This window comes from Maniola hyperantus, chromosome 14, assembly GCF_902806685.2.
Source record: "Maniola hyperantus chromosome 14, iAphHyp1.2, whole genome shotgun sequence".
Taxonomy (NCBI): domain Eukaryota; kingdom Metazoa; phylum Arthropoda; class Insecta; order Lepidoptera; family Nymphalidae; genus Maniola; species Maniola hyperantus.
The window spans coordinates 6601106-6626359 of NC_048549.1; the positions used below are offsets into that span (position 1 = coordinate 6601106).

Sequence of the window (25254 nt, forward strand, 5' to 3'; positions counted from 1 at the left end):
AGGTTTATTTTATTCCTTCATACCTACTTTAATTTTAAAAACCTCTTTGATATTTTCTATTTTTTGGGCGAAATTACGTTTGAAATTAATACTATTAACTATTTCCATTGAGTTATAATAAAAGTCGACATGCCGTGGACTCGTCGATTCACAATGTGTACACGCTTACAATGTCACCCGTGACGACTGTACACTATTAACTTCTACAGTGACACGCTTCTACAATATTTGAGCTGCTGAGCTGTTAAACATTAAATGGCAATACTGCTTTGACTCTTATTTTCTTTGTCAATGGTGCTGTAACAGAAAATGGAGGCTGCGAGTGTGGAAGCCGGTGAAAAAAACCATTTACAAAATGTTTTATCAGAAACCGAAATCTCTAATATCCCTCATGTGGTTGCTGACAAAATAAATACTTACATAGACCAAAAATTTGAAGAATTTCTAACATCCAAGGCTTTGCATGAAACCAGTAAATCACAAATAGGTAAGTTACCGGCCAATTCTTGCCTTGTTAAAGTTTAGAAGAATTTATAGCCAGGCGAATATCATAGAATCTAAAAAATTGTTATAAATTCTAAGTCAGATACGTAACTGTGCTATTTATTTTCAAGTTTGGTATTAAATTTCCATTTTATCAAATGCACATTTTTACATTGTTATTCTATATTTAATATACAAATGAAATTAGTCTAGTTTTGTGAAAAGTAATTAAACAACTATAACAAATTAGTGACTGCAATGTTAATACAGAAATGGATACAACAAATTTCCACCCTATTAAAAAATCTACCCTACCTCTAAAAATCTATCCTACTTTGCGCTTCGGTAAGTAGGCAGCATAGTATCTTCTCTACGACAAGCTAATCTGATCTGTTTTCCAAGGTACCTAATATTGTCGTCAAGCACAAGCATATCATCGTGGCCCTTCTTTATGTGCTTCTACATACAAACATATTACACCTATTATTCTATTCTTTGTTGTTCTAGATCCATAACTAAGCCATAACTCTCCATTATCTGTGCCCTAAAACAATGAATATTGTAATACAGTAGAAACTCGATTATCCAGCCCTCGGTTATACGGATTCGCGATTATCCAGACTACCAACCGAAAATTGTTCGGCTAAGTGGGAGTCAGACTCGCGCACCGAGGGTTCCATACTTGGGTATTTTTTCTGCCATTTTGTACGATAAATCAAAAACTATTATGCATAAAAATCTGTTTTAGAATGTACAGGCAAAGCCCTTTCATATGATATCCCACTTGGTAATAGTTATCTTACTTTGAACATTGAAAATACTATTATAGGTAACTACATAATATGCACAAAACCCGCTTTTCTTCATACATTTGAGTATCCGGATTTTCGATTATCTGAATCCCTAACGACAACAATTAGTCCGGTTAATCGAGTTTCCACTGTATGTATTTATTTCAAAGTTTTGGCCCTTGAAAAGACTCTATTTTAGGGCAAACTTCGAGGCTGTTTTTAACTAAATAAATCTTATATCTCAAGCAAAATTCATTCACCCAGCCTCTCTAGAGGTGAGGTGCTGTTAGAGGAAAAAGGGTGACATTTACAGATAATGTTTTTCCGTGATCTATGGAAACAGCTCTATTTTAGGCTCTACCCGCCAACGAGTTGTTGCTTCAATGAAGTGGGCTCTTAACTTTTTTCACTGAACAGATGTACACATTTGTTAAAGTTGATGATACACAAGGAATGACAGTTTTTTTAGCTATAACGAACTATGTAAATAAAATTATCTCTATCTGTCTGTAATTTCGAAATAACTACCTCAAATTAAGCTCATATGGTTTTTTGAACTGCACCATAACTGAATCACACGTTTTTAAAAATTTGTTTAGCTGTCTGTTTATACAGGCTAATCTTCGGAACGGCTGAACCAATTTTGACGGGACTTCCACAGACAAGTAGAGGATTAAAAGCAAGGAGTAACATAGGCTACTTTTTTAACCGACTTTCAAAAAAGGAGTTGTGTTTTTTTATACCTATATATGCCCAATTATCCAATTTAAAGAGTTCCAAATTAAAAATTTAAAGTTCCATATTTAAGAAACAAACACATTTTTTATGAAAAACACAAAATGATAAAACTAATTAATATGATTTACAGTTAATCCCTTGTGTAAAAGCATGTTTACTTTGTTGTTATAGATGAAAAAAATTCTGCAACTGAAGCAACTATCCTTGAATTAACAGCAAAATATGAAGATGCTGCCAAGAAATTACAGGTATCTGCCGAAACTATCACAGAACTGGAAAAGCAAGTTATATCTCTAAATAATGAATTAGAAAAAGCTCGAGAGAAAATAACACGTTTAGAAAATGAAGCCATTTCTCTTAAAAGTGCTAGAGATGCTGCAGTTGATGAAAGAAATGACTTAACCCGAATATTACAAAGGCGTGATACTGAAATCGAAAGACTAACGGCCAGTCAAATATCATTGTCTCAACAACTTCGCACTGCTATTGATTCTAAATGCGAAGCATTAGCTTTGAATGATGAAATAGAAAGTAAAGAACTTTCTCTTCAGTACCGAGAAAAGCGTTTGGATCAAGAAAGGGTTTTGTTAAATTCTCAAATTACTGCTCTGACTGAAGAAGTAAATAGACTTACAACTGAATTGCAAACTGCAAGACTAAATAATACTAGTAGACTTGTAAGCTTGGAAACACAAGTTGCAGAAAAAGTTGAAGAGTTAAAAGCAGCTAATGAAACGATTGAGCAATTGAATGAAATTAAAAAGAATTTAAATAACCGGGCCGAACACTTGACACAACGCTTAATGGAACAAAGAGAAGTAGAAAATAAGATGTCAGAAAACTATAAAAAAGAAATAGATGCAAAATCAAAATTGTCTGATTTATTTAAAATTATGCATGATGATGCTGAGGCAAAAACCACTGAATTGACTGAAGGTATTTTAGAATTACAAAAATTACTCAGTGAAGCTACTGAAAAATATGGTGATCTTGAAACAAAGTATAAACAGGCTGAAATGGACCATGAAGAGCTGATGGACAAAAAAAATGAAATTATTTCCTCATTGAAAAATGAACTAGAACATGCTAACGATTTGTTAAAAGCTGCTACAGCACAAAATCTGGATATGGCTCTTAGTGATTTGGCCCCATCCGCAGCCACTGCTAGTAAACTTATGAAATCAGGCATGTCATTGACTCAAATATATTCACAATTAGTTACAGTTACTGATGAATTAAGCCAGAAAAAAGAAGAAAATAGGCAACTCAATATAACTATTAATAAAATTGTTCAAGAACTTGAAGAAAAAGCCCCCTTGTTACAAAAACAGAGAGCAGAATGTCTGGAAGCAAAGGAGAGCAATGTGGCTTTGACACAACAAATAGAATCTTTAGTTATTGAATGTAACAGGCTGCGAGATGATTACTGTGAATCATCTAAAATCTCTAATCACTACAGCCGTGAAAATAGTCGATTGAAAGGTGAACTGGCTGATTTAGGTAGGCAAGTTTGCTTCTTGTTAAAAGAAATAGAACATACTCGAGGTGGATTACTTAATGGGGATCATGATTCATCAAATACTACTAATATTACAAATTCTTCTGACATGAGTTCCTCACGAATAATATCGAAGACATTAGTGACGTTTAGTGACATTCAAGAGCTGCAAGCAAATAATCAAAAACTTTTACGGATGATTCGTGAGCTGACAGATAAACAAGAAGAGTTGGAACGCCATAAAGAACAATTTGAGAGTGGAGAAATGGAGAATAAAATCGAAGCTTTGAAGCAAAGAGTTACCGAACTAACAGAAGCTCAAGAAAGACAAACTAAAATGGTGAATGGCCTTATAAGACAACGTGATATGTTTAAAAAGCTCTATCATGATCACATGAAAGGCAAACGTCATGAAATGTCTTCAGTCATAGACACTTCAGACTTGGAAAAGGATGAATCACTTGTAATGGATACATCAGAAAATCCTCAAAAACCTGCTGTAGTAGAAGTTTCAAATTTTGAAGTAAAATACAAGGAAACTGAGAAACAACTTGAACTTTTGAAAGAAGAATATAAAACTTACAAAGAAGAAAAAGTTACGAACGAGAGAATGTTATTTGAGCAGATTGACAACATGAGACAAGAAATAGCAAAATTAACAGCTGCAAATAGTAAATGTGCCTCAACTTCAGAATATAATAATGAAAGATTAAAAATATTGCAAACCAACATTGCCACATATAAAAAACAAATTTCATCATTAGAAGATAAAAATAAAGCCTACAATGCTACTATTGCTAAGCATGAAGTTTCATTACAACATTTGAGAGATGAAGTTTTGAATGCTCAGGGAAAGCTAGCAGCTGCAGAAATACAAGTTGAAAACCTAAAGTTAGAAAATAAATTATTGAAAGATGCGGAAATGCGCTTGCAGACTGAAAAAGAAATAATAAATAGAGAGCGACATGGTCAGTCTTTGCTTTTGAAAAATTTAGAAATGATAAAAACGAGCTTGGAACGCGTTGAAACCGAAAATCACTCTAGAATAGAAACAAGACTCGATGAAGCTACTCGAGAATGTGCAGCTTTAAGAAGAAGATTGCAAGAAGAACAAGACAGATTTAGAGAATTAGCAGCTCATTTAGAGCGCCAGACAGCAACTGCTAAATCACGTATGCAAGAAGAGAAAGACGCAGCAGATGCGATGAGAAAAGAAATTCAGCAACTCAGAAATGACTTGATTGAGAAGGAAAAAGCAAATGAAGAAGTAACAAAAAAACTTAAAGTTGCATTGTCACCAAACACTGATGGATCGCTAGATACCATAAAGAAAATTAAAGAACTTGAAATTAGATTATCAGATAGAGATAATGAAATAAAATCTCTTTTAGAACAGCTCAGTACTGCAAAAGAACACATTAACAATATTGTGACATCGCTGAAAATGCTGAAAAAGAATTGAAAAATTTAAATTCTGAATATGAAAAATATAAATTGGAAACTGAGGCTAAACTTACTGAAAATGCAGAGAAGTTACAGCTTCTTGAAGATAAGTGTTCTGAATTAGAAGCAGAGCTTTCTCTTCAAGCTAATGGTGAATATTCCACTGCAAACATCAGTTTGAAAAATGAATTAACAAATGTTAAAGAAGAATTAAAGAACACATTAGCTCATTATGACAACTGTCGTTCTGAATTAGATAGTTCGCGTAGTGAAATCACGAAGCTATCAGAAGCTGTTCAAATAGCTGAAGACAAATATACACATGAAATGATTTTACATTCTTCAGATATCCAAACATTATCTAATGTAAAAGAAGAGTTGTCACGAGCACAAAACCAACTTAATGAATTAGTAGCTTTGAAAAATAACACAGTAGAGAAAATGGAATCAGAGAATATGTCATTAGTTGAAAGAGAAAAGATTCTTATTGGTGAAAATGAACAGTTAGCTCAGCGTTTGAAAGATCTTAATGATCAAAATTCTTTGCTGCATGAACAAATTCAAGCACTAGGTGCACAGCTGTCAGTTTCTCATGCATCTAGATCTTATTCGGAGAGTATGAATGAATCTGCTAATGATTCTAACATCAATATATCTTTTAGTGAAGATGGGAAATCTTCTGAACAATTGCTACAGATTGTTAAACTGTTGCGAAAAGAAAAAGATATTACAGTAGCTAAGTTCGAAATATTACAAGCAGAGACTATGAGATTAAAATCACAGTTAGAAATTACTGAAAAACAACTTGATGGTTGTAAATTATCTTTAGCATCAGAAAGAGAGAAATCTGAAGTTAGTATGGCAACAGTCAATAGACAAACTGATATCTTAAGGAAAGTGGAAACGTTAGATGCTTTAACAGACAGTAATAGAATTTTACGCGAAGAGCGTGATACATTAAGTAATCGAGTGGAAGAATTGACACTGACTATAAAATCATTAGAAGAACAATTGGGTCCACTTCAGGAAAAGATAGCTGATTACACATCTAAGAATGAAACATTGCTTTCCGAAAACACTGCTTTGAAGGCTGATTGTGCAAGATGGAGGACAAGAGTAAATGCTCTCGTAGAGCGCGCCAACAAAACCAGTCCTGAAGACTGGAAACGCTTGCAAAATGAAAGAGAAACTCTTGCTAAAATGCTGACAAATGAGAAAGAAAATCTTAGAAAAGTGAGTGAGGAGTTAAGTACGCTAAAAGTTGAAAAATCCAAATTAGAAGAACAATACACATTGCTTTCACGTCAACAGAATAATGTCGTAGACGAAAACAAAAAGCTTAATGAAGAACTGCAAGTTCTTAAAGATGATATGTCACGTTTGACAGAAGAATTAGCCAAACTTAAAGCAGAATATAACACAGCAGCTGATACAAATGCCAGGCTGGCCGAGGAGATCAATAACAGAGAAGCTTCTCTATCCGATATTAGGAATAAGGAAAATCAAATTCGTAAGATTGCTAAAAAGTATAAAGGCCAATATGAAGAACTAGTTAAATCCGTAGAAGAGGAAAAGCAAAAGAAAGAAGATGAAGCAACCGCTGCAGGTGTAGCGTTAGCAGAAAACACAAAGAAAGTTGAAGAGCAATTGACTGAAGTACAAAAACTATTAGATGCCGAAAAAGCTAACAACGATAAACTAAAGCAAGATATCGAAACCCTTAAAACTGTAAATATGGATAAAGAGGAAAAAGCTAAGCAAGTTTTAAAACAGGCTAAAAGCAAGATAGTCCAGTTAACTGAGTTAAGAAATTCTCTAAGCCGCGAGTTAGACGAATCCCGAAATAAAATAGGTACTATCGAACAGAGTTCGCGTGACGAACAAGATGCCAGACTGGAACTCATAAAATCGCAATATGAGGGTCGTATCTCTCGTTTAGAAAAAGAGCGCGGGGAGGTCCAAGCGGAAAAAATTAGGGAAGTGGAATCCCTTATGCAGAAAGTGAACATGTTACAGAGACAACTGTCCAATCAATCATCTGCATCTAAACAACAAACTACAACAGAGAAGCCTACAACTGATCCTCCAACAGCCAACATTAAACCTATGGCTGGTAAGTTATCATCATCATGTACTCAATATATAATAATAATAATAAATTTTAAACGCGCTTATATAAATTTAAAAAATTGACGTAATTAAAATAATTAAATGTATGTACTAAGTAGATAGCCAGCTACCTACTTAGGACTATTAGCTTGCCCTAAAGCATCCAATGTTGTCACTCAAACCTTGTCTATACAAACATGACAGCATGTTCCTAAACGGGCCTTGATTTTTTAATTTTTTATCCATTTGTACTAATATGGGTTATTCTTGTAGTCTTTAAACTTCATATTATTATAACATCGTAGAGGTAACGTACACCTCTTTAAACCGCTAACTGCACACCTGTAGAACGTTTTTCACTTGGTTCTACATCAGGACTACACACACAGTTCAGAGTTTTACACATTCAGAACCAATGTCTTCTTTTATTAGTCAGAGGTCGGCAAGCGCATAAGTGTAAGGAGGCACTAAGGCTGAGGTCTATAGAGTGCACTTTGACATTGCTCAGACTTAGGGTGAGATCTATAGAGCACACTATGACTTTGCTGAGACTTAAGACTAAGTTAAAATAAGACAGAGCTATATCTCTCACATAAATCTGTCATGTTGTCAATCTTAAGTTTGAGCAATGTCAAAGTGCACTATTTAATTCTCAGCCTTAGATACTGTTTAAACGAGACAGTGTTATACCGCTAGCTTAAATCTGTCCCATTTGAACTGAAACTTAAGTGTGAACTGAGTCAAAGTATGCCCTATAGATCTTTGGCAATAGGCGTGCTACCTACCCTTTTACATTCATGCGCTTGCGGGCAACTCGCGAATAGCCTGAGTGTGAACGTATAATTACACTAATGTATAGGCGTAGCGCAGCAGAGTGTGTCGGCGAGTCGTCGCGGCGGCGAGACGCCGCTGGCGTCGATCCGGCCCATGGCGCAGGTGGGCCCCACGGCGCCGCACGACGCGCACAGCACGGAGTACATGCCGGCGTCGTCGTCGCGCCCGCTGCCGCGCGCCGCGCTCGCCGCCGCCGCCGCCGCTGCCGCGCCACCAGAATCCACTCAGGTCATAACACTCATGTGTAGGCGTAGCACAGCAGTGCGCATCTGCGTTGGTCCGGGCTCTGGCCTATGCTATAGAAGTTATTATTATATGAGGTTTTGTGTCATGAATTAAAAGGTATCTGGGAATTTTAAGTCAGCGCTTTCTGAATCCGCTACGAGATGTTTATTGAATTATTGCGCAAACGATTCAAGTTTTCAAGTTTACAATCAATCATTTCAAATCCTGTGTAATATGCATAACTATATGCATATTACACAATCTTTGAAATCAGTGATTTTCGAATTCTTTGCTTCAGTTTTGCCACAAGACCTCCCTTCCTGCATTTCAGGTTGTATACAGGCCAGTGACCTTAATATTTCAGTATCAACTTGATACCTCAAGCTATCTCTGAGAAAAAGGGCTTTGACAGACAGACAACAACGTATCCTATAAAAGTACCGTTTTTCCATTATAAGTTTCAGAAACTTATAATGGGAAACCTGTCATATATAACTTACTCCATTCAATATAAGGATATTGAATATTTATATATGTGAAATTTTTTCAATATACATATTTTGAAATTTTTGGATACTCTGAATGTCTTTTAATTCCACCAAAAAAAGACCGAACCCATTTTGTTTCTAAGTTAGTACTAAAATAGGTACCACAATATCCTAGCAGCAGAATTATTTTTGACATGTGAAAGTAAAGAATCCTTTGAAAATTTACATAAACTATGCCTTTTATAGGATATGGACACTAGTGAGGCAGGGATGGGCAGTTCAGGGTCCAGCGACAGTACTGCACAGTCCTCATCACATTCTCAGGCACCACAACAGGTAACATATTATTGCGATGATTGTTTTATATTTATTTTTGAAAGACGTGTGGCCTATAATATATGTAATGCGGCACATCAGTTGATTGCGATTGTTAAGCAATGTTGACCCAAGTCTGTAACTAGATGGGTGATCGATTTTGAAGGTCCGACTCTGGCAGACTGACTGACATGACTCCGAGTCATGGAGGAACCTGCCAGAGTCCAAGCACGTCTGTCCCAGTTATCTAGATCTGATACTAATAGTTACAACGTAAGCTCAGCCGGTTGTTTCCACAAAACTTCGTCATTAAATAATTCATCAATAGGGTCTGTAGTAATAAAATAACGTAATTTTTTGGTAATGGGGCTATAATTAATTATTAAAGAGATTAATTTAAAAAAAACATGATTTTTATTTAAATTAGTCACCTAATTTAAGTTTTTACACAATGTTTAAAGTTGTGTAATGACTAATGACAAATCTAAAAATTCAAAGTCAAAGTCAAAGTCAAATGATTTATTCAAAATAGGTAATAAATTACGCTTATTGATGGTCTGGTATGGTGTTAGATTTGTAAGATATAGTGGTGATAATTATAACGCAAACTTAAAACTAAAGCTACGAGGGTTCCAAACGTGCCCAGGTCTGAGAAGAGCCCACAACAAACTCAGCCGGGTATTCTTTTTATTATCACCACTTTACAAAATTATTGAAACTTATTAGAACTATCACAAAGTCGTTAAGCAACTCATTCCCAAGCTTGCTTATCATTTAAATAATCCTTTACATTGTAATAGAATTTTTCAATTAGTTTACGTTTTATGAACACTTTGAACTTGTTGAGAGACATCTCCAATATGTCTTCTGGAAGCTTATTATAGAAACGTATGGAATTACGAGCAAATGAATTGCTAAATTTACTGAGCCTAGAGGCGGGTATTACAAGTTTATTTTTATTTCTAGTATTTATATTGACAGTCACTTTTTTTTAAAATTTATTTATGTTTTTATGTACGTACAGTAAATTGTCAAAAATATATTGATTATGCACTGTCATAATTTTAACTTCCCTAAATTTAGTTCTCAGCGACTCTCGTGGCCCCATACTGTATATGGCTCGAACAGCCCTTTTCTGCAGCACAAAAATAGAATAAAATTATTTTAACACAGTGGTAAACTAGTAGGTATGTAGCGGTTTCCAGTAAGTCGATTTTGTGTATCCTTTCTTTGTTTATAAAGATTAATATTTTGTCTCATAATGTTTCGCTATCACATACGAAATGCGTCAGTCTACTAACACTGCCAACTTCCTAATCCTAGCCTTCTACTAAGAATTCTTTGGAAAAAAAGCCTATAATTTTTTTGATCTGACCTGGGACTTAAATCAACTGCCTCACAATCCACAGCTAAATAAGCTAGCCACTAGAGTCACTGGTCTAGCTAGTGACTAGACCAATGACAGTGGGCATAATTGAACACTGTATCATCTCGTCAAACTGATAGACGTCCACTCCTGGACAGATAGATCTCTTGTAGCGACTTCAACACGCCACGGTCTTGTGCCGCCTGACTGAAACAGCCCCCTGTGACTCGTTTCCTGTCGTCTGTCAAGCGACTGCGAAGCGTGTTCACCAACGCTACGCTATCCGGTACGAGGTTGCCATTCCAGCACCTTGAGACCCCAACGTCTATCGGTTTTTCGAACTGTGTCCTGCCACTTCAGCTATAGAACAAACAAGGTATAATTTGATGTTGTAACAGGCGGTGGCTCTAGTAATGCCGCGCATCGAGCAGCCGAGCGGAGCCAGCTCGGCCGCCGTGGCCACGCCGGCCGCCAGCTCGGCGCCTCCCGTTGCCAGCGTCACCAGCGCCGCGCCGCAACCCGCGCCCGCCATGCCTGCTCCTGGTAACTGTCAATTATTTTGAGTTTCATGTAGTTGTAGTACAAGCAGCTGAGCGGAACCATTTCGGGCGCCCTAGCGACGCCGGTCGCCTACTCGGCGCCGCCCATCACCAGCGCCGCGCCGCAACCCGCGCCCGCCACGCTTGCTCCTGGTAACCGTCATTTACTTTGAGTTCCATGTAGTTGTAGTACGAGCAGCCGAGCGTAGCCAGCTCAGGCGCGATTTCCGATCGCTGGTCATTAGTGATTTCTTCAGTATTGGATTGGTCCTTTTTTTTACAATTTAGGCCCAAGCAATTTAATAGTTCTGTAAAATTTGCTGTTAATTGTAGGAGCAGTCACCCCGGCCCCGAGCTCCGCGTCGGCGCCGGTGAGCACGTCGCACGCCGCGCAGCTTGTCAGCACCTCGCACGCCGCGCCCGGTGTCAGCACCTCGCACACGGCGCCAGGTGGGGGCGTGTATTATATTGCAGGAACAGTGAGCGTGGGCCCGACGTCCGCGTCGGCGCTGGTGAGCACGACGCACGCCGCGCAGCTCGTCAGCACCTCGCACACGGCGCCAGGTGGGGGCGTGTATTATATTGCAGGAACAGTGAGCGTGGGCCCGACGTCCGCGTCGGCGCTGGTGAGCACGACGCACGCCGCGCAGCTCGTCAGCACCTCGCACACGGCGCCAGGTGGGGGCGTGTATTATATTGCAGGAACAGTGAGCGTGGGCCCGACGTCCGCGTCGGCGCTGGTGAGCACGACGCACGCCGCGCAGCTCGTCAGCACCTCGCACACGGCGCCAGGTGGGGGCGTGTATTATATTGCAGGAACAGTGAGCGTGGGCCCGACGTCCGCGTCGGCGCTGGTGAGCACGACGCACGCCGCGCAGCTCGTCAGCACCTCGCACACGGCGCCAGGTGGGGGCGTGTATTATATTGCAGGAACAGTGAGCGTGGGCCCGACGTCCGCGTCGGCGCTGGTGAGCACGACGCACGCCGCGCAGCTCGTCAGCACCTCGCACACGGCGCCAGGTGGGGGCGTGTATTATATTGCAGGAACAGTGAGCGTGGGCCCGACGTCCGCGTCGGCGCTGGTGAGCACGACGCACGCCGCGCAGCTCGTCAGCACCTCGCACACGGCGCCAGGTGGGGGCGTGTATTATATTGCAGGAACAGTGAGCGTGGGCCCGACGTCCGCGTCGGCGCTGGTGAGCACGACGCACGCCGCGCAGCTCGTCAGCACCTCGCACACGGCGCCAGGTGGGGGCGTGTATTATATTGCAGGAACAGTGAGCGTGGGCCCGACGTCCGCGTCGGCGCTGGTGAGCACGACGCACGCCGCGCAGCTCGTCAGCACCTCGCACACGGCGCCAGGTGGGGGCGTGTATTATATTGCAGGAACAGTGAGCGTGGGCCCGACGTCCGCGTCGGCGCTGGTGAGCACGACGCACGCCGCGCAGCTCGTCAGCACCTCGCACACGGCGCCAGGTGGGGGCGTGTATTATATTGCAGGAACAGTGAGCGTGGGCCCGACGTCCGCGTCGGCGCTGGTGAGCACGACGCACGCCGCGCAGCTCGTCAGCACCTCGCACACGGCGCCAGGTGGGGGCGTGTATTATATTGCAGGAACAGTGAGCGTGGGCCCGACGTCCGCGTCGGCGCTGGTGAGCACGACGCACGCCGCGCAGCTCGTCAGCACCTCGCACACGGCGCCAGGTGGGGGCGTGTATTATATTGCAGGAACAGTGAGCGTGGGCCCGACGTCCGCGTCGGCGCTGGTGAGCACGACGCACGCCGCGCAGCTCGTCAGCACCTCGCACACGGCGCCAGGTGGGGGCGTGTATTATATTGCAGGAACAGTGAGCGTGGGCCCGACGTCCGCGTCGGCGCTGGTGAGCACGACGCACGTCGCGCAGCTCGTCAGCACCTCGCACACGGCGCCAGGTGGGGGCGTGTATTATATTGCAGGAACAGTCCGCGTCGGCCCTGGTGAACGGCGGTGGAACTCTTTGATTTTCCGGGATGAAAAGTAGCGAATGTGTTAATTCTTGAATATCTTATTTTGCAAATGTCGGATTGATGTGGACTTTTCACATTTAATTTATAATGGTGTTCCGAACATTCGTACAAATTTTCAGCTCTATGTGAATATTTTTTTAGCTTGACTGGACTAGTATGCTATGAGCTACGACGCATGTGTTTGCGATCCTGCGTTATTTGTATCTTGTTTATCGCTACTTCATTCAGCTATACGTAATTAATCATATCATTGTCATGTGCAAAGGCGCCGTTTTCTTTGGATAATTACCTACTATGCAAAGTTTGTCAAACAATAATAATATGTCTCCAGGCGTTACAACGTCGCATACTACGCCGGGAGTGAGCACGTCGCATACTGCGCCGGGAGTGAGCACTTCGCACGCCGCGCTCGGCGTCAGCACGTCGCACGCGCAGCCCGGCGGCCGCCCGCAGAAGCGCCGAATGCAACAGCGACCGCTTACTGCCAAGAGGACTCGAGTTCAGGTAAGTTCCAGTAAGGCTGGGGTCTTTCTGAAACGTCAGGCGCTCCTGTACCACCACTTTTATAAGTTACACATATGTGTAGGTGTACTTGTTTAATTAGTACACCCCTTCCGCTTTCTTGTAATTTTTATAATATCTTCTACCCTAAGGTTGCCTGGAAGAGATCGCTATTTTAGCGATATTGTACATGCTATCTTTGTTATATATCTATTGTTTTGGTTTTGGTGTACAATAAACCATATTTTACTTTACTTACTTTTACTTTTACCCGGCAGAAAATATTGTGGCTAATTCCGTTGTACACAATCTCTAAACTAAACTAAAATGGCACGTCTAAATCTATTGCTATCCCTTTCATAATGTTACTTGCGGAAAAGGAGAGCACTAGATTTAGACCTATTAGTTTAGTTTAGTTTAGAGATTGTGTACTAGTGAATCGGGCCCATTGTACATCGACCTTTAGGAAAAGATAGCGGTTTTGTAGAGAGTTATCTCTGTCGTTGAGACCGACAAAACGTCACATAGGTATGATTGATAGAGACAACGCTCTACGAATCCTCTATCCAATAGTCGATTTACAATATTTCTTGCCGGCTACTGTACCTACTACCGATGAAATGTCATTTTTGAATGCCGCGAAAATAAAAGTGAATCCTAGCGCGCGTCCGTACGCTATTGGTTGTTGCCTACGCGCGATTTATGAGCGAGATAGCACGAGTTTCTGTTGACCTTGTGTTTAAAATCTTAACGTCAACCTGTCTGTATTTCATTGGTCGGTTTTAATCGGCGTTAAGTTGCGCCTTTCTGCGCAAACGAATTTTGCCGATGCGATGTATAAAAGTGGTTTTACAGTATCGCAGTCTGGCTGAATTCAAGATCGCACGCTTGCCATGTTTGATGTTAGCTTGTTTAGAGGTTCCGAGACGGTCAAGCGGCTTGACGTCAAGTATGTAGATTTTTGCTTGGGTCAAGCATTTTGACCGTTTACAATGCTTGTAAATGGTTGGCTTGCAAATGTCAAGCACGTAAATGCTTGAGTCAAGCATTTACGTGCTTGACGCGTGATTGATGCGATCTTATATTTGTTGCTTGACGCGACGTTCGCGTCAGCTTGATCAAGCATAGCTCATTCGCATTTCGCGCGTCAACTGTCACGACATGGCGGACGCCGCCGCTTTGCAGCACTGCGCAGCGCCGTTGTAATGCAGTCATGCCTTTCGCTGTCGCGGGTGGCGTTCTCGAATATTGAATTAACCTTGTGTCTGTTTATAACTTGTTTGATAGGGCTTTGAGCGTTCAGTGGAGGTTGAGTACCAGGTGCCGACGTCGTCGCGCTGCGACCAAGACGACGAGGGCGTCATCGTAGTCGATTCGGAGGAAGACGACGAGAGGTGCACAGGCACCATGTATAGGGTAAACTAACAATTTCTTATTCTTTTTAGGGTTCCGTACCTCAAAAGTACTGAAAGAATTTTTAGATATGTCATAACAAAATAGTATGTCATAACAAAAATTTAAACATTAAAACAGGAGGGCGAAGAGGATGAAGACATAGAGGAGGAGCAGGAGGTTGAAGGCGGTGAAGAGGAAGAGGAAGCAGAAGGGGACGACGCGGAGAACGCAACACGTCAGGTGATTATGTTCTCAAAATAAAAGATTCAAGTCAGTCTTCATTCTCTAAGTTTTCTCTCACAAAATGGATACGCGAAATCGTAGGTGGCATATAATAATAGGACCTTAAGGATTTTTGTATACTCATTTTGTATTTTTGTGTTTCATTCTGGGTGTACACTCTAAATTTTTGTTTTCTCTGTGCATTGTAATTTTTATTTTATCTGTTGGCAAACCAATAAAATAAAATTAAAATTAGATCTCGGCCAAAGATATCAAATTAGCATTTTCGCCCCAAAATTACCTAATTTTCATTATTAAACTACTGTTATTTTTTTCCTTTTAAATACAGAAAAGTCAGTTATTTGGGATATTTTCTCAGCAAGGCTGGGACCCTTTTGCTTCATACAATCATGTTGGGCAAAATTAAGGTAAAGAAAAGCGCCAGTAGAAAAAAAAGTTGTTGGTTACGATGCGGGGATAGCTAACGTCGCACTGCCTTCCGTTGGGTGAAGAATAGGGAATATTATATGACCTAAATCGTGTTGCAGGAGTCGCCAGCGCAGTCGCCGGTGGCGGGCGGCGCGGGGGAGGGCGAGGGTAGCGAGCTGGGCGACAGCGGGGCCAGCGCCGCGCACGAGCCCGACAGCGAGCCCGCGCCCGCGCACCAGCAGATCGAGACCATCAGCAGCGGCACCGAGCGTATGTACACTTGTGACTAAGGAGTCGCCGCGGTATTAACATAACATGTGTCATTCAAACGAATGATCGATCCTTCACTACACCCTACCAACGTCTTTCTGTGCTAGAATCTACACAAGTTCAACTATTATCCCGGCCGCGTTCACGAGACACTCATACATACCTAACAATCATTAAAGAAAATTCTTTGTCCATTTCCAAAATTCGGAACTTAAATGCCCCAATCTGATACTAACTTTAATTCAGTCAGCTAAGACCAGATTGTGGACTTTTGATTGGTTCAGTTCGGGTTTATAGTTTAATAATTCCCATATAAGGAATCATCGCCCTTTTTGAAGAACAAAACCACCACGCTCTTGTATCGTGCGTCTAGCGAATGTGCACGCGAATGACGGATTTGAAGACCGACTGAAATGGCGACCTCGCATCGGAAAGCGCAGAATTGACACTCTGTTGGCGATGTCTCATTGGCGACGAAGCGCAGGTCAATTCTAAGCTCCTTAGTTTACAACATCGGCGTATGGTTGGCTTTTTGTCGGTTGTTTTAGAATGTGCTAAGGAACTATTCGATCTGGTAAGTAGTTCCTCCCTCGGCATATTGTTGTCGGACCGTGAGATATCGCAAAGATCAGAAAATGTACTTATAGTACCCAATTTGGACAAATGATTTGACTTGACTCGATCTGCATTCTGCACCCCTACATAGTCGAAATTCCACGGACTGGTACGAAGCGATCCGCTTCCTCGGTTCGAATACGCACTGCTAGAGAATATGGAATGCCCTTCTTGCTTGCGTTTTTCCCGCTAGCTAATATTAGTACCTGCAAACGAAGTCACTCTTCGGTTTAAGAGTCATAGGCACTGGTTATTGGTACTAACGCCGAAGAGCTGATTGGTAGATCTTCTATTTTACAGGTAAGGAGAAGGGTAATGAAACGATCGTATTCTTCAGCGGAGTGTAACGATTTTATTTCTGACATTTATTATTATATACAATTTGTTGACCATAGACTAACCTTACGTACAATCTACATAATAGTCACCATAGGCCGCGAATACACTATCAACCTAATAATTAGCGTTGACAGGCACCTTCTAGGAAGGCGCGTGAGCGCCCCATACACGTTTCGTCCCTTTCGCGGTTACACACCATGCAACTTTTAGATTTTATATTTATCATAATCTGTTGATCGAAATAAATCCAAATTGTATATTATTTTGACAGCAAGCGGCACCTTATCTCTCGGAGGCAGCGGTGCCGATGACGGCGACGATAGCATAGTTCCTTCAACTCCTACTCTTTATGTTCCTAGGCGGAATGACGGGTAAGTCTAATATATTAAAATATTTTTCAATACAGTTGTTAAACATGGCATACTTTCAGAGGCTATTATAATGATCTGAAAATTAAATCTTTCACATAGGCATCTTTTTTTCACGCGGTCGTGACTTCCTTTTACGAGCTCGAGCATTTTGTTTTAAATTTATAAGTCAATTTAAAAAGGTTAATAGCAAAGAGTAGCAAAAACGTCGTGTGACACACGGGTGTGTAGGTGTGTGTGTAGCAAACTCGTGACATTAAAAATCCTCGCCTTCGGCTCGGGCTTGTTAATAAGAGCTCGTTTGCAACAACCTACTTTCCACTCTTATATCCCAATGTTCCATTTTGTTTACGAGTAAATAAATGACAACATACGAACAAGTCAATCTAAAACCGGGTGTCCTGCGCCGAAAATCTAACAAAACAAACGAATAAACGTCCTACTCTACGCCATGCTAGGGCCAATTTCTAACAAAAACATGCTTTCACTCTGTTAATAAAAAGCTTATAAACTGGTAGGTTCGGCGAGGCGGTGGTGTCGCCGGTGGGCGGCGCGACGGGTGCGGAGGCGGCGGGCGCGCGCTTCACGTTCGCGGAGGCGGGCGGCGCCGCCAGCCACCACGACACGCACGCCGACCTGGCCGCCGCGCTGCCGCCGCCGCATGCGCGTGAGTCACCCGCCAACCGACACATTTTTTTTTTTTATTCAGATACAAGTTAGCCCTTTACTGCAATCTCACCTGATGGTAAGTGATGATGCAGTCTAAGATGATAGCGGGCTAACCTGGAAGGGATATGGCAGTTTTTATTAAACCCGTACCCCTTTGGTTTCTACACGGCATCGTACCGGAACGCTAAATCGCTTGGCGGCACGGCTTTGCCGGTAGGGTGGTAACTAGCCACGGCCGAAGCCTCCCACCAGACCAGACCAAAAATTTAGAAATTATAAAATTCCAAACCCCTGCCAGGAATCGAACCCGGGACCTCCCACTAATAAGACCACAGCGCTCACGACTGCGCCAGGGAGGTCGTCGAACATGACCTGGATCGAAAATTAATTTTGATAAAATACCTCCCAAATATAAATTAAATGTATTTATTCCGTGTATAAATTAATGAATGATTTATTTAGAAAGAAAAATCATTGCTGTTATAGAACATAAAATAAACTTAAAATGAGGTTTTTACTCCCACATGACACAACATGATAAGGCTCAGTATTAATGCTGCAGGTTTTGAAAACCTAAACCTGACCGCTGCTACTCTGCCGGGATCAATTTATTTAATAAAATAAAATGCAGGTATAGTGTGTGTCGTGTGAATTTTGAGAAAGGACTCGGCATATTATATTTGCTGTGTCAACTGTCATGTCAAAAGTTCGGTTTACTGCAAAGATATATGTATACTTACAGATATGCAACTAGCGTGGCCCCCTCAATCCCCTCAGTAGCCTAGTATACTGCACCCCACCATTGCACAATAACTTGAAAACAAAAAACAACAAAACAAATCAATAGGCTACTTGACTCATATCTAATTTCGTCCAATAAATGATTATTTATTATAGTATTTTGCTTAAGACAACGAAATATATCAATAACAATTATTAAAAACGCAGGATGGATATATAAATCCAATTTTAAAAAATACAGTTTTTATTTTTATTTGAAACGCAGAAAACGCTGTCAGCCATGATGTGACGTCATTAAATATGTAAACAAAGAAATGTCATCCCTATGTCACGCGGGGACTAACGTAGTATCCATATATATAAAATTTAGAGTCCTGACTAACTTATATATCAACGCACAGCCTAAACATCTAAACAGCTGGTCCTAGATACATGAAATTTGGTGGGTGTGTTCTTTGTAGGTAAACAGAAGGTATCCACTAGGAAAGGATTTTTTGAAATAGGCTACTTGACTCATATCTAATTTCGTCCAATAAATGATTATTTATTATAGTATTTTGCTTAAGACAACGAAATATATCAATAACAATTATTAAAAACGCAGGATGGATATAAAATCCAATTTAAAAAAATACAGTTTTTATTTTTATTTGAAACTCAGAAAACGCTGTCAGCCATGATGTGACGTGTGTTAAATATGTAAACAAACAAATGTCATCCCTATTGACTAACGTAGTATCCATATATATAAAATTTCAAGTCCTGACTAACTTATATATCAACGCACAGCCTAAACATCTATACGGCTGGTTCTAGATACATGAAATTTGGTGGGTGTATTCTTTGTAGGTAAAGAGAAGGTATCCACTAGGAAAGGATTTTTTGAAATTCCACCCCTGAGTGGGTTAAATGGGGGTTTGAAATTTATGAAGTCCACGCGGGCGAAGTCACGAGCATAAGCTAGTTTTTATATATTTCTAAAAACTCATAGTAAACGTAAAAAATTATCGTTTTCTCTTTATAAATTGAATAAGTTATTAAGTAAGACTTACAACAAAGTGATCTTTGCAAAAATAAATTTGGGTTGCAGTCGTTAGTGATATAGGATCCCTTTAAGCAAGTCTTCGCGTGTTACGTATATTTATTTCACTGGGCACTCTAATCCACAACTTTCCTGTGGTCTTTATCGATGCGTTTTTACATTCTCGGATGATACAATAACGATAATTACTATATTTTTCATGTAAACTAGTATAGAAGTCATGTTTATTAAACTTTGGTAGGTTATGCTGTTGTTTACAAATGCATGACGTCAGAGCACAGATAATCTATCGGCCAAACATGGCCGACAGTGTTTTCACCTGTCTATGAAAAATATATTTTTAAATTAAAGTTTTACGGTTTTTAGGGCGCAAAAAAATATAGTGTTAATTTTTTTGATCTAATAGGACAAATATTAACCATTTAAGACCTACTTAAAAAAAGTGTCAACTAGCCTATTCCACCCCTGAGTGGGTTAAATGGAGGTTTGAAATTTATGAAGTCCACGCGGGCGAAGTCACGAGCATAAGCTAGTTTTTATATATTTCTAAAAACTCATAGTAAACGTAAAAAAATATCGTTTTCTCTTTATAAATTGAATAAGTTATTAAGTAAGACTTACAACAAAGTGATCTTTGCAAAAATAAATTTGGGTTGAAGTTGTTAGTCATATAGGATCCCTTTAAGCAAGTCTTCGCGTTACGTATATTTATTTCACTGGGCACTCTAATCCACAACTTTCCTGTGGTCTTTATCGATGCGTTTTTTACATTCTCGGATGATACATTAACGAAAATTACTATATTTTTCATGTAAACTAGTATAGAAGTCATGTTTATTAAACTTTGGCAGGTTATGCTGTTGTTTACAAATGCATGACGTCAGAGCACAGATAATCTATCGGCCAAACATGGCCGACAGTGTTTTCACCTGTCTAAGAAAAATATATTTTTAAATGAAAGTTTTACGGTTTTTAGGGCGCAAAAAAATATAGTGTTAATTTTTTTGATATAATAGCACAAATATTAACCATTTAAGACCAACTTTAAAAAAGTGTCAAGTAGCCTATTATTTCTTTAAAATACTTGAGTCAACATAACCTCACTTCACTTAGTTTGTCAAAATCTTACATACAAAAATCTCATCTTGACAAACAAAAAACGACAAAAAATAATCGTTTCGTCACGTTCTAGCTATGTTGCTCTAACAGCAAGAGTCATAATAGTGCTACTTCTACAGGTATTTATTCTGAGGTTTACCACGGTACGAAATCGCACTTTTGACATGACAGTTGATACAGCAAATATGGCGAGTCCATTCTCAAAATATATGGATATTACAATAGGTTGAAATAATGGAGATGAGCGTTATAGTACAGCCTCAAAAAGGGGGTTACCTAGGAAGTTTTCTGAGAGTTTTGAAAATTTGTGATTTTATAGATTTCAACTTAACAACGTTAACAATTGGCTAGTACAGATGATTTAAAAAATGTGTTAATCAAGTCAGGATTAAAATATTAACGTTTTCTTTTTCTACTAGAATTTGTACTACATATGAAATTAATTTTCTTTTTTACCATACAATGGCAAAGCCAAAAGAATAGGTTATGATTTTAGAAGTCTATGGTAGGTATGTATGGTTTTATAAATATATCAATAGGGGCGGAAGGCGCTGAGTCGCGTGAGTGGGAAGAGTCCCGCGGCGAGGAAGAAGCCGCTGCAGTCAGCTCGCAGGGCAGCGAGCCATCGTCGCCGCACCAGGTGAGCAACTGATGGCTGATGTGACGTGTATGGTTATTCACTGTTAATTAATTATTTTAATTATAATAATTAATTAACAGATCTTACCCTCCTCCGCTCTATCTCTCTCATCTCCCCCCCCCCCCCTCTCGGTGCATTCCTTCATTACTGAAGATTGTGGTCCTTGCAAAATCCCAGCCTCAAGCGGATCAGCTATTTCCATTTTTTCCTGTGGCTGGTCTTTTAGCGATAGTGTACAACTGGCATGAATTAGCCTGCTTCAGTAGGTCATCTATTTGGTCAGCGGTCACTCCATCTTCTGCTCTCCCTGTTGCCCGTAACGTGTATTTCTATTGCCGCGATAACAACAAATAGAATAACTTTCAGAAGAATTAAGAAGTACCTAATGGTGTACGATGGTACGGAACCCTTTTTAGTTTCCGTACCTCAAAAAGAAAATAGGAATCCTTAGAGTATCACTTCGTTGTCTGTCTGTCGTGTCTGTCAACAAAACCTATAGGGTACATACAGTACGCGGCCGAAAGTAATGTACATCGACCTTAAGAAGGAGATAGCAGATTTGTAGAGCATTGTCTTAACGTTGAGACCTACAAAACGTCATATAGGTATGAGAGTGACAGAGATAACGCTCTACAAAGCCGAAATGACATTCTAAAGGCCGATGTACATTACTTTCTGCTGCGTACTGTATACTTGACGACCTCCCTGGCGCAGTGGTGAGCGCTGTGGTCTTAATAGTGGGAGGTCCAGGGTTCGATTCCTGGCAGGGGTTTGGAATTTTATAATTTCTAAATTTCTGGTCTGGTCTGGTGGGAGGCTTCGGCCGAGGCTAGTTACCACCCTACCGGTAAAGCCGTGCCGGCAAGCGATTTAGCGTTCCGGTACGATGCTGTTTAGAAACCAAAGGGGTATGGGTTTGATAAAAACTGCCATACTCCTTCCAGGTTAGCCCGCTATCATCTTAGACTGCATCATTACTTACCACCAGTGCAGTCAAGGGCTAACTTGTAGGTATCTGAATTAAAAAAAAAAAAAAACTTCCCGTTCACCTTGAATCATGAAATTTGGCAGATAAGTAGGTCTTATAGCACAAGTGAAGGAAAACATCTTAAAACCGTGAATTTGTGGTATCACAAGAAAAAAAATGTTTTCATGAACAATTAGTGTTTTTAACTTTCAAAGTAAGATTAATATACCAAGTGGGATATTATATGAAAGGGATTTACCTGTACATTCTAAAACAGATTTATTTTTATTTTTATGCATAATAGTTTTTGATTTATAGTGCAAAATGTCGAAAAAATACGACTGTAGTACGGAACCCTCGGTGCGCGAGTCTGATTCGCACCTGGCCGGCTTTTTATTTATTGAAATCGGTTAAAAATTTGTGTTATATTTAGGTCGCGGAGGAGGGCCGCGAAGCGGAGGCGAGCGCCGCGCCGCGCCGCCCCGCGCCCGCGCCGCACCCGCCGCACCCGCCGCACCAGCGCTGGATGCGCGCCGCCGGTAACGCTTCTCATCTCATACCGGCTTGATACACTTTACATCACTTGATTCACTGACATATCGGCGTACAGTTTATACCGATAGCGGTAAAGAACTGTTTGAGCTGTTTTATGGTACTGCTTCATTATCGCGTTTCGACAAATGATTCGAGTTCGAGTAAATTTTACGATAGATTGACATTCGGCAAATCAGCCGGCCACTATTCGAGATACCGGCGAATGTTTTGTTTTAGGTGAATTTTTAAGTAAGTTTGACAAATCAGCCGGCCTGCAGTCGCGACATTCCTTATTACTTCTCTTGTCTTTGCTATCACAGAACGTTCTTTCAAAGGACAGACAAACTTAATTTAAACTTCAAAACCTAGTTACTTTACGTGCCAGTCTTGACCATACTGTTTGTAGCCATATTAAAAAGATATGCTATAAATTTAATTTAAACATCAGAATCGACGCCAATATGGCTAATTCTAAGTTTACACTTCTAAATCCAGTGCTACCCTTTTCCACAGGTAAAGGGATATAGTAATTTTATAAGAGCTGTCATTTTAGAGATGGTGTACGACGGAATTAGCCACAATATGACATTAATGTTGTTACAGATAGCGAGAGTGGACCGCGCGGGCGAGGCATGCGGGGCCGCGGCCGCCCTTCGCGCCGCTCACACAATTATACGCGATTCTAGGCCAACTCCTATAGACTGTTCGTTAGAGTTGTGAACCCGGTATTAATGCTGTTCCAACTTCTCATTTCTATTATATTGTATTTCTAATTATGAATGTTAAGGAATTAGATAATTTTTGTTATGCTTGTACCGTACATTAATAATTACTGCTTGAGATACGCTTTGTGATAGTAATTAGAGTCTTAGATCGAGTGTTATCAAGTTAGTCGTTGGACAATAAATCATTCTAATCAGTCTATCGCGCTCGCACTCATTGGGCTTATGGAGCGTAGCGTATAATGACGTGCGTATCAACATAACAGCAAGTAGTCGATATCGATAAGATTTAATAAACGAATTTTTCAAGTTATCAAATTATAAAATAACACAATGAATAAAATAGAATCTATATTTATAAATATTTTATTATAATATTACAAATTATCTTAATCCGAAGTGTCTGTGTGTGATCACACAGTCTTCCTCTTCCTATCTGTCTATCGTCTTCCTGCTGATTTATAATCATAGGTTCAACTTGATATCTCAAAAAAGCTTTTTTCAAATCCGTTTCCTGGAGGTCTCTTCTGCAAGCTTCACACATTTAACCCTGTTGAAATGCACGTTAGAGAATAAATTTTCCATTATGTACAACTGTCGAGATCGAAGTGAGAAATATAAATGAAATTCATGTACAGAGGTCCTTATCTTGTTACCTTCCTTAACATAAACAACAACAACAAACAACAAATTCATTAAGGGTAGGGTAGTTTGGCTACCGCGATAATTTGGACTCAGGTAGCGAGTGGCGCACTGGTGGCACACCCCTACTGTTGTTGACATTTATGGCCCGACGACTCATTGACAGCGCGTGCGCGCGCACTATAGTTAGAATTCTCGCTGAATGTATGAAAAATAAAATATGCTTTTTTGTTGTTTTATTTCGGAATAAGCTATACAAAGTGTATCTCCAGCATTAAAAAAATGAATGCTATTATAAATAACTCTCTTATATTACGGTAATTAACTTTAGCAATTCGAATTACTTTGAGATAATGTAGCTAATTCTGTTCAGAATCGCTAAACTGAATTGACAGGTCTAATGCGATCCTTTTCCGCAGAAAGCATTATAAAGGGGATAGCTATATGATTATACCTGTCACTTTAGTTACAGAATGTGTACAACAGAGTTAGCCACGTTTAATAATTTTTTAATTTTAAATAAGTAATGATTAGTAATAAGTCAAACATTTCCATAATTTCGTAATTTTCAATTATTATCTAGAATAATAAAATATTACAATCTTAACATGTGTTTTATCTGTAAACACGAGAAAGTATGTATTTACACAACACAAAACCATCAAGGCCGACTCATTTCGCTTTTTCTTTTATTTTGTTTCGCTGTTTTATTTTCTTGTACCACTTACGCACCCAATATTTAACCGACTTCGGAGTTGCTCTATTTGAAGCACAGAATTCTAAATTGTCACGTAATTCAAAATTAAATTTTTGTTTATTCACGAATTTTTTCAAGTTACGAAAATAAGTTAATATTAATTTATTCTTTCTTAGTTCGTAGTCGTATTTAATGTCTATTTTTGAAAGGAATTTACCTTCATTAATTAAGTCAAACGAAAAAAATCAACATTTGCATGGTCTTATGTATGCTGATGATAATGGAAGAAAAATAAAAAATGCAAATAACAAACAACAATCATTCTGTTATCTAATCAGCCAGTCACCTTCGTTTTAATTAGGGTTACGTTCCAAAATAAAAATAAACCGGCCAAGTGCGAGTCAGACTCACACACTGAGGGTTCCATACTATAATCGTATTTTATCGACATTTTGCACGATAAATCAAAAACTATTATGCCTAAAAATAAATAAAAACCTATTTTA

At 39.9% G+C, this 25254-nt stretch overlaps 1 protein-coding gene across 1 annotated transcript; it reads left to right on the forward strand.

Moving 5' to 3' along the window:
* The first annotated feature begins 281 nt into the window (after positions 1 to 281).
* On the forward strand, positions 282 to 25066 carry LOC117988560 (nucleoprotein TPR-like). Its single transcript, XM_034975713.2, is given in 16 exon segments — positions 282 to 487; positions 2184 to 4928; positions 4931 to 7066; positions 7922 to 8124; positions 8856 to 8945; positions 10689 to 10833; positions 11163 to 11279; positions 13168 to 13340; positions 14625 to 14753; positions 14871 to 14972; positions 15503 to 15653; positions 16879 to 16978; positions 17494 to 17642; positions 21086 to 21186; positions 22587 to 22692; positions 23291 to 25066. Coding segments are annotated over 16 exon segments (6708 nt in total). The 5' UTR covers positions 282 to 309; the 3' UTR covers positions 23374 to 25066.
* The last annotated feature ends 188 nt before the right edge of the window (positions 25067 to 25254 follow it).